At 51.3% G+C, this 17,627-nt stretch overlaps 1 protein-coding gene across 1 annotated transcript in view; it reads right to left on the minus strand.

Annotated features, from left to right (window-relative positions):
• The window catches only part of Mrtfa (myocardin related transcription factor A), a 201,906-nt gene that overhangs the window by 4,073 nt on the left and 180,206 nt on the right, over positions 1-17,627 (minus strand). Inside the window, exons 5-12 of the mRNA XM_004650334.3 lie at positions 12,783-12,838; positions 8,861-8,936; positions 7,727-7,888; positions 5,363-5,538; positions 4,693-4,842; positions 2,337-2,602; positions 2,033-2,204; positions 11-1,039 (exon numbers count right to left, since the gene is read on the minus strand). Of these exons, the coding sequence (XP_004650391.2) occupies positions 11-1,039; positions 2,033-2,204; positions 2,337-2,602; positions 4,693-4,842; positions 5,363-5,538; positions 7,727-7,888; positions 8,861-8,936; positions 12,783-12,838 (2,087 nt within the window). The remainder of the gene's footprint in view (positions 1-10; positions 1,040-2,032; positions 2,205-2,336; positions 2,603-4,692; positions 4,843-5,362; positions 5,539-7,726; positions 7,889-8,860; positions 8,937-12,782; positions 12,839-17,627) is intronic.

The raw sequence follows: 17,627 nt of genomic DNA on the forward strand, positions 1-17,627 counted from the left end.
TCCCCTCTACCTGCTGAGGGCTCCCACTAGACAGTGCAGTGCCATCTGCATCCTTATTGGTCACAGTGAGGACAAGGTGGGTCCCTGTGGAGTCAGTGACCAGGGTGGGAGGGGCGATCCTCTTGAGATGGCTAGTGGCCTGTGGGCCCAAGAGCAGCTGGGGGCCAGGGGCCAGATCTGGCTCAGGTGGCCCGGCTTCCTGCTTCACCACGACAGCAGGGGTCCCTGGTGCTGGTACATGAGTGTCTCCATGGTTGGCAGAAGGGATCACCAGGCCAGGGCTGAAGGGGTGAACAGGACCCTGGAGCTGGCAGCTCAGCTGGCAACTGGAGAAGCTGCTTTCTTGCTTCACGGGAGCGCTGGCCGGGGCTGGGGCTAGGGCCGGCACCGGCGCAGGCGCGGGCTGCTGGGCCCGCTTCTCCTGCTCTAGCTGCAGCCGGAGCAGCTCGACCAGCTGCTGCTTCTGCCGGAGCATGCGTGTCAGCTCCTCGATCTGCTTGTCCTTCTCCTGCAGCATCTGGTCCTTGTCCAAGCCCTCCAGCTCAGCCCGCGCCCCAGGGCTCAGGCAGCAGGGTGCAGCACGGGGACCCTCCTCCTTCACGAGGATTTGCAGTGGTGAAGCCTGCAGGGTGAGCTGTGTCAGGGGTGATGTTACCATTTCACCAAAGGTGTCCCCAGGTGTGGAGTTTTCGTCACCCGTGCTGAGCAGTGAGCGCTCTGAAGGGGTGGGAGACACAGGGGGTGTGGAGCCTGTGCTGCCAAACTTCACCACGCCGTTGCTGGTCACTGTGGCCACGACCACCTCTGCTGGAGCCAGGCCTGCTGCTACAAGGGCTGATCCTGTGCCCAGCCGGGCAGCAGGGAAGGCGACCACCACTTCACCAGCCTTGGACAGAAGAGAGGTGGCTGTAGGCGCCTTGGAGGCTCCTGGGGCCGGGCTGACTTGGTCTTGGTAGGCACGCAGACGCTCGATCAGCTCCGTCTTGGTGCCTGAGACAGGCAAGGACCGCAGCTTCAGTTCCTGCTTCAGCTCTGCCACCTGCGGGGGTTGAGAGTCAGAGCAGCCAGGGGACGGGTGGGCACAGTACAAAGGGACTGGGACCCGGCAGCAGGGTATGCTAAGGAGGGGAGGGCGGGAGGCAAGCAGTTTGGAAGTTAGGCTTGTTTGTCTGGGTCCCACTGGCCACTTCGAATGACTCCCTACGACCTACCACAGCACCAGAATACAAGGTGCCCCCACCCGCAACACCCCTTCCCTGCATTCTCCACTAGCCCCAGCATAGCTACTTCACTGGATGGGCTAAATCTACAGTGACGAGGAAACAGCTCACAGAATGAAACAACTTCCAGATCACGGAGCTTAACCCAGTCAGTGTGCACCAACCCATAACTCCCATAAACACAGTCCTGCTAGGCTCGGGGCCATGTGAGCAGGAAGAACCAGCCTTGTCCAGAGGACAAGCTTTTGAGGACTGTTTTGGTCCATCCCATCTTCTGATCTGGCTGGGGACGTAGCTCAGTGGTAAAGCACTTGCCTTATATATGCAGGGTCCCAAGTTCAATCCCCAGTAAAACAAAACAAATACGATTGGGGCAGAGAAAATAAACAGAGACCAGGCCACTCCTTCCTAGGTGGTTACAGCATCTGAGCAGCTGGCACCAACTGGCAGAGTGGAGGTGGATAAAACTGTCAGCCCTGATACTGTAACCTGCTCTCCTCCCACAGGGAAGGGCTCTGCTGCTCACACTGCACAGGGTCATGAAAATTAAGGTATGTGGCCACTTGGTGGATTAGTAAGGGGCTTTCATGATGTAGGCCAACGTTGCTATAACCACAGCCAGAAAGGCCTTGGAGCAGGTTCCAATGTGCACCTGTCACTGCAGACCAAACTGGAGCCTGCTCGGCCTTCCACCCTGGACTTCTGGGTGGGCCATCACCTTCCCTGACCAAATCCTGTCCTCAGTCAGCCCCCTTGAAGAGGCCCAGTGACAGAGGCTCACATCTTTCAGGAGAAAGGGGAGGGCCGCTTACCTTCATGTCATCCAGGTTGGCAGGCAGGGTTCCAGGCTTGCCAGTCAGTGAGGTGCTGTTCTGACGCACCAGTCCACCAGGCCCTGGGGTGCTTGAGCTGGAACTGCTGCCTGTGGTGGACAGGCTGCGTGCTGGGGGGGTCGCAGTGCTCCCCAGAGCCTCACTCGCTGGTCTGAAGAAAGACAGAAACAAGCACCCTTAGTACCCACAGCCTCTGCAGCAGCAGCTCCACTTGGGGACCTGCTATGGGACCCAGAAAGGTCCTTGCCCCCCCACCCCCATGTGCACACGCAGTAGCTCTTACTTGGGCGGCGCAGGCAGGATGGCCTGGTAGTTGTAGTGCTGCTGTTGCTGCTGCTGCTGCTGCTGGTTGAGGATCTGCAGCTGCAGGAAGAGCTGCTGCTGCTGCAGGATCCTGGCATAGGAGGAGTCCATGGGCGGCGCGCCCCTGTCCTGCCTCTGGTCCGGGGGCACGTACTGGTGGTACTTGAGCCTCCGCACCTTTGGCTTCGGCTCCTTGGCCTTCTTCCCGCGCTGCGGCTTCTCGCCGGCACTTCTGGGCTGGCTTTGCTGAGGGGACAGAGGACGGCGTCTGACAGGACATTCTCAACGAGGAGGAGGTTGGCCCACCTATTTTCTGAGGTGAACCCCTCACCCATACCTCTGCCCTACCGGACCACAACCGTCCTAACACAGCTGCCAACCTCAGAGAAAGATGGACCTAATGCATAGCTCAGGCATCACCATGTTCCCAAGCAGAGGGGGTGGAATACAGTTGAGCTGTGGAGCGTGGGGCACGTTACCCGGGGCAGAGGGACACAGGGACCTGCCAAGAGCGCTGACTGGCAGGAATCACGCTGACGTGGACATGAGGAAACATACTCAGAAGTCACTTGTCCAGGGTTGCACAGTGACTTTGATGGGGGTACACCCTAGGACTGTACAAGCTCCTGTCTGTTCCCCAAAGGCAGAACACAACCTCAGGGCCTGAAGGATCGGAGGACCCCAGCCAACCAAGGACCACTGGGCCATGCTTAAGATGTCACTTGTCCTTGGAACAGAAGAGGTGGAGGTGGAGGTGGATGAGGGCAAGTTATCAAGGGAATACAGAGAGGACCTTAGGGAAACTGGACATTCCTGGCCAGACAATGTTGACACAAAGGTAAGAGACAGTCTAGAGGTCGGCCAGGGTCTTGGCCAGGTGGCAGTGGCCTGGGCAGAGATGACTGACCAGATGAAGAACTGACAACATGGACGCATGGCAGGATTCACAGGAGCCAGGAAGAGGTCCTGGTTTGACCAGGGTGTCTGGAGGCCATGGAGTACAGAGAAACCTGCACCTGGGCTGGAGGGAGAACAAGGCCACCAAGGAGGGCAGGCCCAGGAACACTGCCTCGGGTCAGGTGATGCGAGAATGAAGGGTACTGGAAGTTGGGACCTAGAAAGGCCCTGCGGAGCAGGCCACGAAAGACGAAAGACCGAGGAGTAGACTGACCAAGAAAACCCAAGCAGACTACTCTTTCCCAGTGTGCTGGTCCAAGGAAGGCCAGAGAGTGTGCAGGGAGCAAGGGTAAGGGGAGACTTGGGGACACCTGTGACATCCAGGCTGTGAGGAGGACACTGTGGGTGCAAGAGGTGTGCCCACTGGTGAAGCCTGGGCCCCTTCGGCCTGGGGCATCTCCACAAATGCAGTGCTGCACATGGACAGGGGGCCTCAGCCAAACAAAGCCTCAGCAAAGGCTGGAGGGGAGCAGGGATGGCTCCTAGCCAAGCAGCCCTCAGCCTCTCCTGAGACCTGCGCCAGTGGACAGGGGCGTAGACAGTCAGGGGCAGCCAAGCTGCTCTAACGTCTGCATGGGAGGGAGCCCAGAGAATGAGGGCAAGGCAGAAGGGGGGGGGGTGAAGCAGTTGGGGGCTGGCTATCCTAAAAGCCGGGCAGTTCTGCACGGCAAGGAGGCCCGGGCACCAGCACGTGCTAAGTTTGACATTACCCCACTCTGCATACAAATGTGCCCAGTGCAGTGCCCTCCTCAACAATGACAAACCCTCCCTTCCTCGGGTACTTCAGGCCACACCTTGGAGGAAGAGAATAAAAACACACCCCAGGGCCAGCTGCAGGGTCTTGGGCACATCCCACCACTCGGTCATCAATAGCACCGAGCTCCCTCTAGAGGTAAGGAACGGGAGGCTTGAGAATCTGAGGAGCATGAGGCAAACTGTGCTTGCCCCAGGGTAAGCATGGCTCATGCTGCAGTTGAATACCCACTGGTTTGAAGAGGGAGGCGATTTAACTTGCGGTGCCTTGCGAGATGAGGAACGACTGTATTCTAGACACTCTCCCCACCTCACTTGTGACACTGTACCAGCAAGGTGGCTTTGAGCCAGTACTGGAGACATGATGAACCTTGTCTTTAAAATCTACACCCAGTCTTAGTACTGCACTATGAGCAACCAAAATAGGTTAAGACAGTGCTCAGTGGGCTATGAAAGTGAACCAGTGTCACCATGGGCAGTGAGGAGAGGGAAAGAAATTTCCAGATCATCGAGTCAGTCTCTGGCCACCGAGAGGTGTGTACCCTAAACACTTGGAGTTGTTCCCAGGGCAGGGATGACATGGCATCAGCTTTCTGAAGAGCAGGTAAGAGATGGCAGAACTGTACCTTAATGAGTGTGGGGGCAGGCTTGGCGGTGGCGACTGCGGTTCCATTGGTGAGGCTGGGAGGCAGCAGGGGTGGGGGAGGCAGAGGAGGCTGCTCTGCCAGGAAAAGTGTCTCTCCAGAATCCGGGCCCATTGAGAGCTGAGAAAGAACCTGGGAGGGAGGGGAAAGTGCACTGTCACCAGCCCTCCCCCAGCTGGAATGTGCCCAGCCCGCCCCATCTGAAGTAGGTGGCAACCACATCCTTGGACATCTCCATTGTCAGAGGGCAAATGATGGGCAGAGACCAAGGGAGTAGAACCAAGTATGAGGCCAGGTGCCAAGCTGGTGGGGGGAAGGGAATGAGGAAGGAAGACAGGTGGGGGCCACACTGCTGGACAGAGTGACCAGTAGAGCCAATGAAAGTGAATGCTCCAGGGAGACTGCAGATCCAGCTACAGGGCCCCAACCCAGCCTCTCTCTAGGGTCCCAGGTGGGCTCAGGTCGCCAGGATTAGAGCCCACTGCTGACATCTTTTCATAACCAGTAACCAAGCAAACAGCACCTGGGACATGAGAACAATGCCTCCGGCCCCTGGGCCACAGCAAGAGCTGTCCACCTGACCCAGGGTAGAGGCCTGGTGCCGGGCAGCTTCAGCAGGTATGGGGATCCATCTGGACGTGCGCAAGCTCACCTGAGCGGGGGATATGGATGTGGCACTGGGCAATGTTTCGCTGACTCGGGACTCCAGGGGTGATGGCACTGAGCCCTGGGACTCTTGGCTGGCAGGCTGCTCGGGGGATAAGGCATCACTGCTGTCCTCGTCGAAGGAAGAGCTGTCTGCTGCTTTTGGGTAATTCACCTGTCCCACTGAAACCCAAAACCATCTTAAGACTCCACCTGCAGCCCCAGCACACAGGTGGTAGGCAAGAAAGGCTGTCAGAGCAGAGGGAGCCTAGTGGTTGTCCTGCCTTAGTACAGAAGAGCTATAGGAAGATCATGGGTAGGGCTCGAAAATTAGCTAGCCAGATACCTTTGAAGTCACCAAAGGGCTAAGGGCTAGCAAAGCCCCAATTTTCAGGCCCCCCCACTTTTCAAGGTAGGGTCTCATTCTAGCCCAGGCCAACTGGAAATTTACTATGTAGTTTCAGGATGGCCTCAAAACTCACAGCGATCCTCCTACCTCCACCTCCCAAATGCTGGGATTAAAGGCGTGTGTCACCACACCTGACTTAGCTTTTGGTTTTAAACTCCATACTGTATTAGTTAAGTCCATCTTCCCTCCCTCCCTCTCTCTCCAGCCAGCACCCCCATGGAAGATACAGTCTGCCTTTTCAACCTCATCTGCATTCTTGATGTTAAAGGTTGGCCATCCCTATCCCACAGTTCTGCTGAACTCTCCTACTCCCTGGTGCTTATAATCCACACACGCAGGGTCAAGAACCTGCTGGAGGAGGGTCACAGTGACTGCTCGTGAGTACAGCCCAAGGAGCCTGACCCTGAGGTCAAGGGACTCAACAGAGAACAACTCTCCCACAGATGCAGGTGGGGAGTGGAGGAAGTGTGTGACCCTCCTTTAACGGCCAGTAACTCCACAGCCTGGCACCTGGACAGTGCAGGCGCCAGCATAAACACCGCTGCCCACAACTACCTGGCTGAAGATAGAAGCAAGCCTTGACAGCGGCTAACATGCGCACCCCAGGAGCCAGTGAGGCAGAGGCAGGGAAGGGTGCTGCCAAACCGCTGTACCTGGGGCCCAGTGTGGAAATCCCAGTTGTAGACGGAAGGATAGTTAGGAATAAAGGCTAGGATATTTCATGAGACATGTCACCACCACTGCCTCCACACTGCTGTGGGGTTAAGGAGATGACAGACAGGCTGAGCTGGTCAGCTGTGCTATGGTGGGAAGACCCCAGACACAGAAGAGAACAAGCCTGCAGAATTTGGCTGGGTCTGTCCAGTGTGAGGCTTCCAGCATGCTCTTCTTTCCAAGTATGGCCCAAAGCTCACCTTATCTTTGGGACTGTGGTGACAGGCCAGGTTCCATCCCATGGCCAAACTTGCCTTTTTTTGTGCTTGTGTGTATCATGTGGGGTGAGGTGGACGCAAGCTCATGTGCTTGCCTGTGGTGGGGTGTGCTCTGCAGTGGCCAGAGCGGAACAACAGGCGTTCCGCTCCACGGCTCTCCCGCTCATGGTTTCTGAGCCAGTCTGTTATTGATCCCCATGAGCTCTGGCCGCTCTTGTTTCTGTTCCCCGACAGCGCTGGGGCTGCAGACTCCTGTGGCCATATCCAGCTGTCGCTGGGGGTCCTGAGGATCCAGCTCAAGCAGCCTCGCAGGCCCTCGCGCCTGCACAGCAAGTGCCCTTAACCACTGAATCGCCTCTTCAGTTAGCTCTTCGTGTCCCCTCACTGTCCCTGTACTTCATGCCAATCCTACACATAGATTTGTGCCCCAACCTTGTCCTCTCAGCATGGGGACTGGTTTGGAGACAGCAGCTAGATGGGACGAACCACGTAAAGATGGTGACACAGGCTGAAGAGACGGCAGCTCCCACTGGGACCGCCCAATCCCAGCCTGAGGAAGCTGCTGGTCACCTGGGAGGCCGAGATGGTGCAGGCTGAGTTACCACACTCTTTTTTACTCTCTGTTGCAGACAGGTATGTGCTGGGCACAGAGTCAGGTCCCTGTCCTCTGGGAAGTGGCCCTGGAGCACAGTAGATGACTCTCAAGTGCTGGGGTTAAAGGCATGAGCTCCAATGCCCAGCCAAGGTACAGCTTCCTAATCCCCAACATCTCCACATATCAAACCTGGTTTGATAGCTAACATAGGAACAAGAATAAGGCCCCGAGCTGACAGAGGGAAGGTTACCTATGTTTGTGTGTATACGTCCCCATCATACACACGCTCATCAGTCTCTCAAACTCTGAGCCTTGATTTCCCCAAAGCTATGCAAGGAGCCAGAGGCCAAGTGCCCCAGGCTACCTCTGCTCAGTCACAACACCCTCCTCCCTGCACTCTAGCTGCTATCCACATAGTGGCCAGAGTCTCCTCACCAATAATGGCTTCCTTCAGGCTGGACTCCACAGGCAGGATGTTCTTCTCCACAAGCTCCATGGGGCCAGGCCTCTGTGCAATCTTTTCATTGAGATCATCGGCAAGCCTGGCTCTCTTTAGCTTCAGCTGCTTGGCCTGGAGAGAGGGCTCAGCCGAGGTCTCTGCCCATGGAAGAGAACGGAGTGTGGGAAGTTGGGAGGAGAGGCCCAGGTCCTATCCTGGGAGATCCCAGGAAGCAGACAGAGAAGGGTGACCTGGCTTTTAGTGTCACAGGACAACTACAAACAGACCAGCCAGCCAGAAGGCTCACTGAGACAGAGGGGCGCATAGAGATGCTTCTTTCCCTCAAAACTGGGTTACTGAGGCAACTCTGATCTTTACGTTGGGTTTCTGTGGCTTCCCCTATAAAATGTGAGGTTCAGGGGCTGGACAGGTGGCTCAGTGGCTAAAGGTGCTTGGTTGCAAACTCTGAAGCCAAGGTTCGAGTCCCTAGTACCCACATAAAGCCAGATGCACAAAGTGACACAAGCATCTAGAGTTCGTTTGCAGTGGTAAGAGGTCCTGGTGCACCCATACTCACTCATTCTCTGTGTTCTCTCTCTCTCTCTCTCTCTCTCCCTCCCTCAAATAAATTAATAAAAATAATTTTTAAATGCGGAGTGCAGATTTGAGGTATCCTCCAGGCCCAAAAAGGCCCCAGACTAAACAAACCAGTTTGTGTCACTTCCTGAAGCCAAACCTTTTCTTTTTGTACACCGGCAGACAGAAGAGAGAGACGGAGCTAGCAGGGCACATCCTGGACGAGGCCCCACTATCTACAGGCGCTCAGGCCGATGCCAGTGAGTGAATCCCAAAAACAAAGCAAGCATACTTTTTAGAAGAGGAAGGGCCCCTGCCCTGGCATAAAGAGGCTCCTGGACAATCCAGAAGGGGAGGTCAGGTCAGTCTGAGAGAAGGGACTGTGCTTCTTGGCTGCTTCTCCCCAAAGCCAGTGTCTGATCGTGTGAAGACTCTGGCTTGACCCTGTCAGCCAGGGGGAGGAACAAGCAAAGGGCAGACAGAAGACAGTGGCAGTGTGGTATGAACCCAGCGAGAATAAGACCAAGGCAGAGGAGCATTCCAACCTCACACACCTTCCAAAATGTGCATCCTGACCAGCTCTGATCTCTCCGGCCGGGAACGAATCTTCCGTTTCAGATAGTCCTCTGTCTATGGAAAAAACACACCAAGAAACTCTCAAGTCCAGGACATAAGTTTAAGGCAGGGAGAGGACTTCAAAACAAGCCTTGGCTACAGTGGTTGCTGCTGGTCACCTTGGCAGGTTCTGAGGCAAAGTAAGAATGCTCATTAGCTTCTAAATGTGTCTGCCAAGAGGACCATCCTTTGAGACCATTTGTGCCTCTGAGGCTAGTGTACATTTAAAAACAAAATTACAGGGCGGGAGAGATGGCTTAGTGGCTAAGGCACTTGCCTGCAAAGCCAAAGGACCCAGGTTCAATTCCCCAGGACCCACATAAGCCAGATGCCCAAGGTGGCACATGCATCTAGAGTACACCTGCAGTGGCTACAGGCACTGGCACACCTATTCTCTCTCTCTCAAATAAATAAAAAGTGAAATATATTTTAAAACTACTTTTTAAAATTTTATTTATTTTATTATTTGACAGAAATGGGGGTGGGGGAGAGAATGGGCACGCCAGGGACTCGAGCCACTGCAGATGAACTCCAGATGTGTGTGCTGCTCCCTTGTGTGCCTGGCTAATGTGGGTCCTGGGGCAAAGTAACCTGGGTCCTGCAAAGCCGAAGGATCCTGGTTTGACTCTCCAGGACGCACGTAAGCCAGGTGTACAAGGGGGCGCATGCATCTGGAGTCCATCTGCAATGGTTGGAGGCCCTGGCGCCCATTCTCTTCCTCTCCCTCTCTTTCTCTCTGCCTCTTTCTCTCCCAAACAAACAAATAAAATTTAAAAAATCATCACATATACTATCATAATATAATTAAGAAAATCAGCAAAATACAATATATTAAATATCTGTTAAATTTCAGGATAATTACTTCTAGTCTTTTCTGCATGTATATAAAAGTACTAATACCAAGCGAATTTTATGTCCTGTTTAAAAAACTTAGCACTGGGCTAGATGGGTCAGTGGTTAAGGCACTTGCCTGCAAAGCCTAACAACCTGGGTTCAATTCCCCAGTATCCATGTAAAGCCAGATACACAAAGAGGCACATATACCTGGAATTCATTTGCAGAGGGTAAAAGAGGCCCTGGTGTACCCATTCTTTCTCTTTTCTGTCTGCTTTCTCTCTCTGCATGCAAATAAATGTATTTTTTAAACTTAGCACTGCATGATTGCCAGAGCATTTTCAATTTGCTTTGAGCGGCTATTGGATGCAATATTAATTTTGACATAAGATGTCAAAGCTCTAGTCCCATGTTCTCATTTCTTCATTTATTAGACAAAATCATTCCTCAACAGTCCCTGAGCCATCCATGTGTGTGATTCCAGAGCCTTGCTCTTAACCTCTGCACCTATAAGATAAGACTGAATTAGGACAGGCTGAGACAGGGTAGAGCATAGTAGAAAATAATCAGGGCACATTATCTGTAGTAAAAACCAAGCCTGGTCCAAGCCCTGCTGGCTGCCACCTTACTGTTCTGGCTATGGGACCTAAGCCTCCTGGGCTCTGCGTGCACCATCCCACCTGTGGTGGGCAGAGGTACAGCCTCAGTTGCTAGGAAATGGAAGAGAGGTTGGTGCTACAGCTCTTCAGAGAAGAGTTGCACATGCTGTAAGCCCCATGGAGCTCTGAACAGTGACCCAGGTCCACGCTGATTAAAGAAATGTCTGGAGGGATGGCTTAACGGTTAAGGTGTTTGTCTGCAAAGCCAAAGGACCCAGGTTTGATTCCCCAGGACCCATGTTAACCAGATGCACTGGGGGGGTGTATATGCATCTGGAGTTTGTTTGCAGTGGCTGGAGGACCTGGCCCATTCTCACACTCTCTCCCATCCTCTCTGTCAAATAAATAAAAATAATTTTTTTAAAAAGAGAGAATGTCTGGAGGGACTTCTGGGTTGGTGAACTCACGCAGGTGCTGGGAGAGTGGTTGCAGGGTGGCTCATGCACACACCCAGAGAGGCCATGGGAGCCCTGCACCCCTTCCTGCACACCGATGCAGCTCTTCCACCTGGCTGATCCTGAGTTGTACCCTTTGTAACATGCATGAATGGCATCAAATACCTCGTGTCTAGCTACCTAGAAGCTACTTGGTAGGGACAACCTGAGGACCAGTTTGCTCTCGGTGCAGGATGTAAAGAGGACTTTGCAGCTGACGCCATGAAGAATACTCACGACCACCGAAGATCACGAGTGGTTAAGCAACCAATGGCAAAGGAACTAGGCACGCGCAGCGACGTGTCTGAGTTCCTCTGTGACCTGAGGCTGCAGTGGCTACCAGGAATGGACTTTGGCCACCATGAGATGGCGCCTACACAGGAGCCACACATGTGGCAAGTGGTGCCAAGACCAGAATACTGTGTGAAGCCCCTGGCATTGGCCAACACGATAGTGTTGCACCTTATTAAATGTAGAGGCTGCAGCTTGTCAGAGCTTTAAAGTAACAGAATTAGGTGAAGCAAGTAATGTTGTGACCAATCCAATATACACATGCCATATCATAACTGAGATGATAACTTTAATTTTATTTTCTATTTATTTGAGAAAGAGAGAATGGACACGCCAGGACCTCTTGCCACTGAAAACAAACTCCAGACACATGCGCCACCTTGTGCATCTGGCTTACGTGGGTCCTGGGGAACTGAACTCAGGTCCTTTGGCTTTGCAGGGAAACACCTTAATTGCTAAGCCATCTCTCCAGCCCCTAAGATAATTTTTAGTATGTGCTTAAGTAGAAAGCAGTTATTCTAATTTAGAAGTCATCTGTGAGCAGATGTGTAAGATAAGCACATACAGGATCTTTGAATATGTTTACTATGTGTTAGAAAATAAAATTATTTTAACTAAAAAAAATCTGAAGTGTACAGCCTTAGGTTTAAGTACTAGCTGGACAGGTAACTTCTCTTGCTGCATCTATGAAATAAGGATAACAGCAACTGCTTCATGAGAACCAATGTGAAGATACATAGAGAACAGATGTGGCTCTGCACAGAGAAGTGCTTGAGGGGACCGCAGCAGTCTCATCAGGCCCTACCCGGCCTAACTGGGAAACTGTTGAGGAACTGTGCAAATCTGACCGGGCACCCATGTCATCCTTCCTCCCTGTTGGACCCTCTCTGGTTCCAGCAAACGAGAAATAGTACAGCTCATTACTGTTTTGGTTCCCATTGCCTGTAGCTCCATTCTCCCACTCAACAATTAATTAACCATGAGTTTCTAGGGAGCAGAAACAAGTCAGGGGAATTTTTCAGTCTCTTAAGAGATGCGTGGGACTTCCTTGACTTTACGTAAAGAAAACAGTAATATATGGAGGGGAGGGGAGGGGAAGGAAGTGTAACCAATCACTTCTCCATCTCCACCCACAGCAGGCAGAAGGATATTCCCCAGAGGACTCTTGGGAACTGAAACTGAGAGGAAAGAGATGTAGCTAAGGTGCTGGAGCAGGAAACCTGGCTTGGGCTGTAGTCCTGCTTCTGCTTTCCAAAGGATACATGTGGATGTTGGTTGCTTTGGAGGGGACAAAGACAGGGACTCCTTGGAGTGCCCACAAGGCTGTGTGTGTGTGTGGGGGGGGTCCCTGACGTGGAAAGCCATGGGTGACACTGATGCCCGTCATTTACATAAGGTTCAGAAGAATCAGGGGTGGGAAGATGAGTGGTCCAGGGAGAGAGCACCAGTGACCACATTCTACACAATCACCACTGAAGGTGGTCAGGGAGGACAAAGGTGGGAGGACAAAGGTTTCTACTATTTAGAGCAGTGGAGTGAGGACTGACCCTTAAGGTGTGTTAGACTGGAAGGAAATAGAGCCACTGATGTGCTGACTTCTGAAAATGTGCTTTGCAAATCCTTGGGGAAGAAGAGTCCCTTACCCTGGCCCGCTCCAGGCTCCTTCTCTGCTCATGAAATGCAGCTGGACTTTTCAAAGCTGTTGGGAGAGAAGCATAAAGAACTTACGTCACTGCTGGAGCACTGTTTGTCCTATGCAAGGCCTGGCTTCAGCCCCAGTACCAGCTTTAGCACCACTAAAACATTACTAAAATATCACTCCTAGTGATATATCATATTTAGCACTATAATTTTCAGTGGAGAAGGCACCTTAAATTCAAAGGAATTTTAACAGTGTCATCAACAGCTGAAGGAAATGTCACCCAATTAGGCATGTGTCTTAAACAGTTTTAGTCACTTCATCGTTTCCAGTGGGAGCTGTCACCGCCTGAGCCTGAGCTCGTGCACAGCCCCACCAGCCAGCCTCCGTGATCACCTGGGCCTACCTGACTTCCTCAGCCTCAGTAGGAATCAAGTCGCCAGGCGGGACACTTAGGCAAGAAAGGCCTATGTTCCCTCTGGTGCCATTTCCTTCTTCAGCTGGAATTAACAGTGCTGCTAATATGAACTTCAAGTTGATCTCTAAGAACTGAAGAAACTTCACAGCCACTGTGTGGCGGACCCTGGAGAAGGAACACATGCCACTGGCAGCTGACAGGGCCTGGCTGTTCTGCCTCCAGCAAAGCATGCTCAGGTGGTAAGACCAGCCCCTCTGCAAAGCTGTGCCATGAACACAGGGTCTGTCTCCTTTCGGCAGAAACTTGGCTATAAAGTGAAGCACTCCAAGTAGGGAACAACAGCAATGAGAGAGAAATGTACTAGACTGTGGTCAGTTTCACTTCTGCTGCCCTAAGACCTCAGCACAGCATGCTACCAAACTGTGTGCAGAGATAACTTGCTAGGCTTCTGGCTGTGGTAGCAGGGCAGGGGTAGAGAGGCTAAAAGTAGCAAGAACATAGATAGGACCCTATCCTGCCTGGACTCCATGCTTCCGTCCATCTCTCCCTGTGGAGGCTGGGCCTTCCTGTACTGCCAGAAGCAAGCTTCAAATTTCCCAGTAGCACTTGTTTAAATTTAAAGGGATATGGCTCAGCAGGTAAAGGCAGGTGTTTGCCTGCATGAGTTCAATTCCCCAGTACCCATGTAATACTATATACACAACGTGGCACATGTGTCTGGAGTTTGCAGGGGCAAAAGGAGATTCTAGTGTGCTCATTCTTTCTCAGATTTCCCCTCTCTCCCTCCATCCCTATATATCTCTAACTCAAATAAATATTTTAAAAATAAATTTCATGTCAAGCATGGTGGCTCATGCCTTTAATCCCAGCACTCAGGAGGGAGAGACAGGTGGATTACCATGAGCTTGAGGCCACACTGAGACTACAAAGTGAATTCCAGGTCAGCCTGAGCTATAGTGAGACCCTACCTCGAGAAAAAAAAAAAAACAACACTAATTTTAAAAGCTCTGCTAAAGCCTGCGTGGTGGTGCACGCCTTTAATTCCAGTGCTCAGGAGACAGAGGGAGAAGGATCAAGTGAGTTCAAGGTCACCCTGAGACTACATAGTGAATTCCAGGTCAGGCTGAACCAGAGTGAGACCCACCTTCCCCCAAAAAAAAGCTCTGCTGAGATTCCTTTCCATTCTTTAACGGCAGGGGGCGTTCTAGATTTAGCAAATAATTTCAGATTACCAGCACGTGTTCTCACAACCCAGTCCCAGGGAACCATCCAGGCTACTCCAGAGATAACTGGCATCCTTGAGCCTGGTGTACTGTGAAAAGGTGGTGCATTTCTAAAACTGGCTTCCTGAGCCCTACAGTGCTGGGACCCGGCCTGGGTGTGATGGGCCAGTGGGGAAGGAACATAGATGAGTCAAGCAAGGGGGTCAGGGAGAAAACCCGTCTGCTTCCTGTTCTCCACCCCCACAGTCCTGCGGAATATCTACATATCCCATCTCCCTCACTGCTCAGAATCTGTGGTGCTTAGAGCGCTTAAGGCCACAGCAGACCTCCATAATCACTCACTCAATTAATCAATGAATACGCTGAAAAAAAAAAAAAAAGATCACTAAGTGATCCGTAACAGGAGAGCATGAGGATTCTGTGGTACAGCTCCCAGAATTCTAGCTCTCATGTATGAACTGAAAAAAGATACAAGTCCTAGGTAAGCAAGTCAAGGGGCTTATGTCCTAGTACTGAGTTCCCACAGTTATACCGGTGTGACATGGGGGTGACTGCTTAATGGGCCTCCTTTCGTCCTGGACACCAAGAATCTGCTTACCTACTGGAACTCTCCTAAGAATCAAATCAGTGCCGGTGGGTCTGGGAGGAGCCCATTCACTGCTGCTGCCAAATGTGTAATTTGGTTACATCACTGTCTGGATTCCTTGACGGGCTCCTTGGTTCTCTTCTACAACCATAGAGTATTATTACCCTGGTGCGGTGGTTTGATTCAGGTGTCCCCCATTACCTTAGGTGTTTTGAATGCTAGGTTCCCAGCTGCTGATGGAGATTTGGGAACCTCCTGAAGGCAGTGTATTGTTGGGGGCGGGCTTAAGGGTGTTATAGCCAGTGTCGCCTTGTCAATGTTTGTCACACTCTCCTGCTCCTATTGTTTACCTTATGTTGGCTGGGGGTGATGTCCACCCTCTGCTCATGCCATCATTTTCCCTGTCATTATGGAGCTTCCCCTCAAGCCTGTAAGAAAAAATAAACCTTTCTTCCCACGAGCTGCTCTTGGTCAGGTGATTCGTATCAGCAATGTGCACCTGACTGCAACACCTGGTTTATCTGAACATCCTTCACTGACCTTCCCAAGAGGTGAAGCGCAAACTCACCTTCTAGTGAAATATGCTCCCCAAGTACAGAACAGCAGACAGAAGGGGGGGTGCAGCTCCTTCATGTACAAAAAATGATGTCCCCCTGGTAGGGGTGACAGGTGAAATGGCTGTAATATATATGAATTCTAATTTTGTCCCATTGAGTTAAGGGAATGTTTGCAATAGCAAAAAAGAGATTAACATTGATTACATGTCTACTTATGTCACAGGTAGTAGCCCAGATATTTTACCATACTAGCTAATTTCATATTCTAACAATTCCATGTGGTGGGTAATGCTCCATTTTTATTGGTCCATAGAAGTTAAAAGAGGCTAGCAAATGAATTCCAGACACATATGTTACTTTGTGCATCTGGCTTTATGTCAGTTCTGGGGAATTGAACCCAGGCCAGCAGGCTGTGCAAGTACCTTTAACTGCTTGCTGAACCATCTCCCCAGCCCACATTCAGCAATTTCAACAGCCACTTCTGCCAGGCAGAAGGAAGAGAGAATGATGGCTCCACCCTTCAGGTTTCTGTCAGGACTTCTGAGTTCTTCCCAGGTTCATGTGGGAGAGACTAGCACTAAGACACAAGGGACTCCTGGTCCACTGGGGTATGAGGCCAGGCAACTTGCATGTGTGTCCAGCTACTTTTGTTAAAGGCACACTACAAAAGGTGGCTGGGTGGTGGGAAAATAAGATGATACAGGTAAAGCCTAGGCTTTCTGAAATGAGACCAAGTGACCCTGAAGAGTCAAAACCACACAGGCTTCCACACAAGGACCTAAGCCACAAGGGAGCAGAGCTAAGCAGCAAACAGGGCTTAAAGCTTAAGTCTCTGGGGACTTAAAAAAAAGAACAGATTCAAAGTTAATGCATAAAATGTGTGTCCAACCAGGAGAACTACCTTCACCTTAAACTCCATTACTTCTCCCTTTGCTGCCTTAACATCTTTGGCAGGAAAGACCAGGACATTTTTTATTCAAAGCTTCACTTTCCTAGAACTCCCAGAGGGCAGGCTCTGCAAAGAGAAGCCCCCAAAGGCCACTGCAAATGCAATACTTGTTAAGAACAAACATTTTTGGGAACTGGGGAGATGGCTTAGTGGTTCAAGGCACTTGCTTGCAAAGCCTGATGGCCTGGGTTTGAGTCCCCACTGCACACAAACCCGGGTACCTAAAGTGGTGCCTGTATCTAGAGTTGCTCCACAGTAACAAGAGGCCTTGGCAGACCCGTTCTCCCTCTCTCCTCCTTGCTATCCTTGCAAATAAATAAACCCAAAACAAAAAAAAAAATTTTGTTTATGTATTTATTTGAGAGTGACAGAGAAAGGGAGGGAGAGAGAGGGAGAGAGAGACAGAGAGAATGGACGCGCCAGAACTTCCAGCCTCCGTAAACGAACTCCAGATGTGTGCACTCCATGTGCATCTGGCTAACATGGGTCCTGGGGAATAGAGCCTCGAACCGGGGTTGTTAGGCTTCACAGACAAGCATTTAACTGCTAAGCCATCTCTCTAGCCCAATAAAAACGTTTTTTTAAATGACTGAAAACTTCTAAAACTTAGCAAGAGACACAAAACTTCCAAGACACAAAATTTCAACAAATTCAGTAAATCTCAAAGAAGATAAACCCAAAGACTATCATAAACTCCTGAAACAAAGAAAAATCTTGAAACCTGCCATAAGGTAGAGAAAGCCCAATATTTTTATTTATTTATTTGAAATAGAGAGAAGGGCAGATAGAGAATGGGCATGCCAGGGCCTCTAGCCACTGCAAATGAACTACAGATGCATGTGCCACCATTGTACATCTGGTTTCCATGGGTACTGGGAAATCAAACCTAGGTCCTTAGACCTCACAGGCAAGTGCCTTAGCTGCTAAGCCATCTCTCCAGCCCAGCACAATATTTGAATGATGGTTCATTTTTCATTAGAGATATGTAGGCCAGAAGGAAGTGGGATAATATTCTCCAAGTGCTATTAAGGACTGCATCCCAAGATTAATAAACTCCACATCACCCAAGGAGTGGCATAATCAGACCTGCATGGATGAAGATGAAGGTGTTTGCCT

Source organism: Jaculus jaculus, chromosome 6 (genome assembly GCF_020740685.1).
Source record: "Jaculus jaculus isolate mJacJac1 chromosome 6, mJacJac1.mat.Y.cur, whole genome shotgun sequence".
Classification (NCBI taxonomy): Eukaryota; Metazoa; Chordata; class Mammalia; order Rodentia; family Dipodidae; genus Jaculus; species Jaculus jaculus.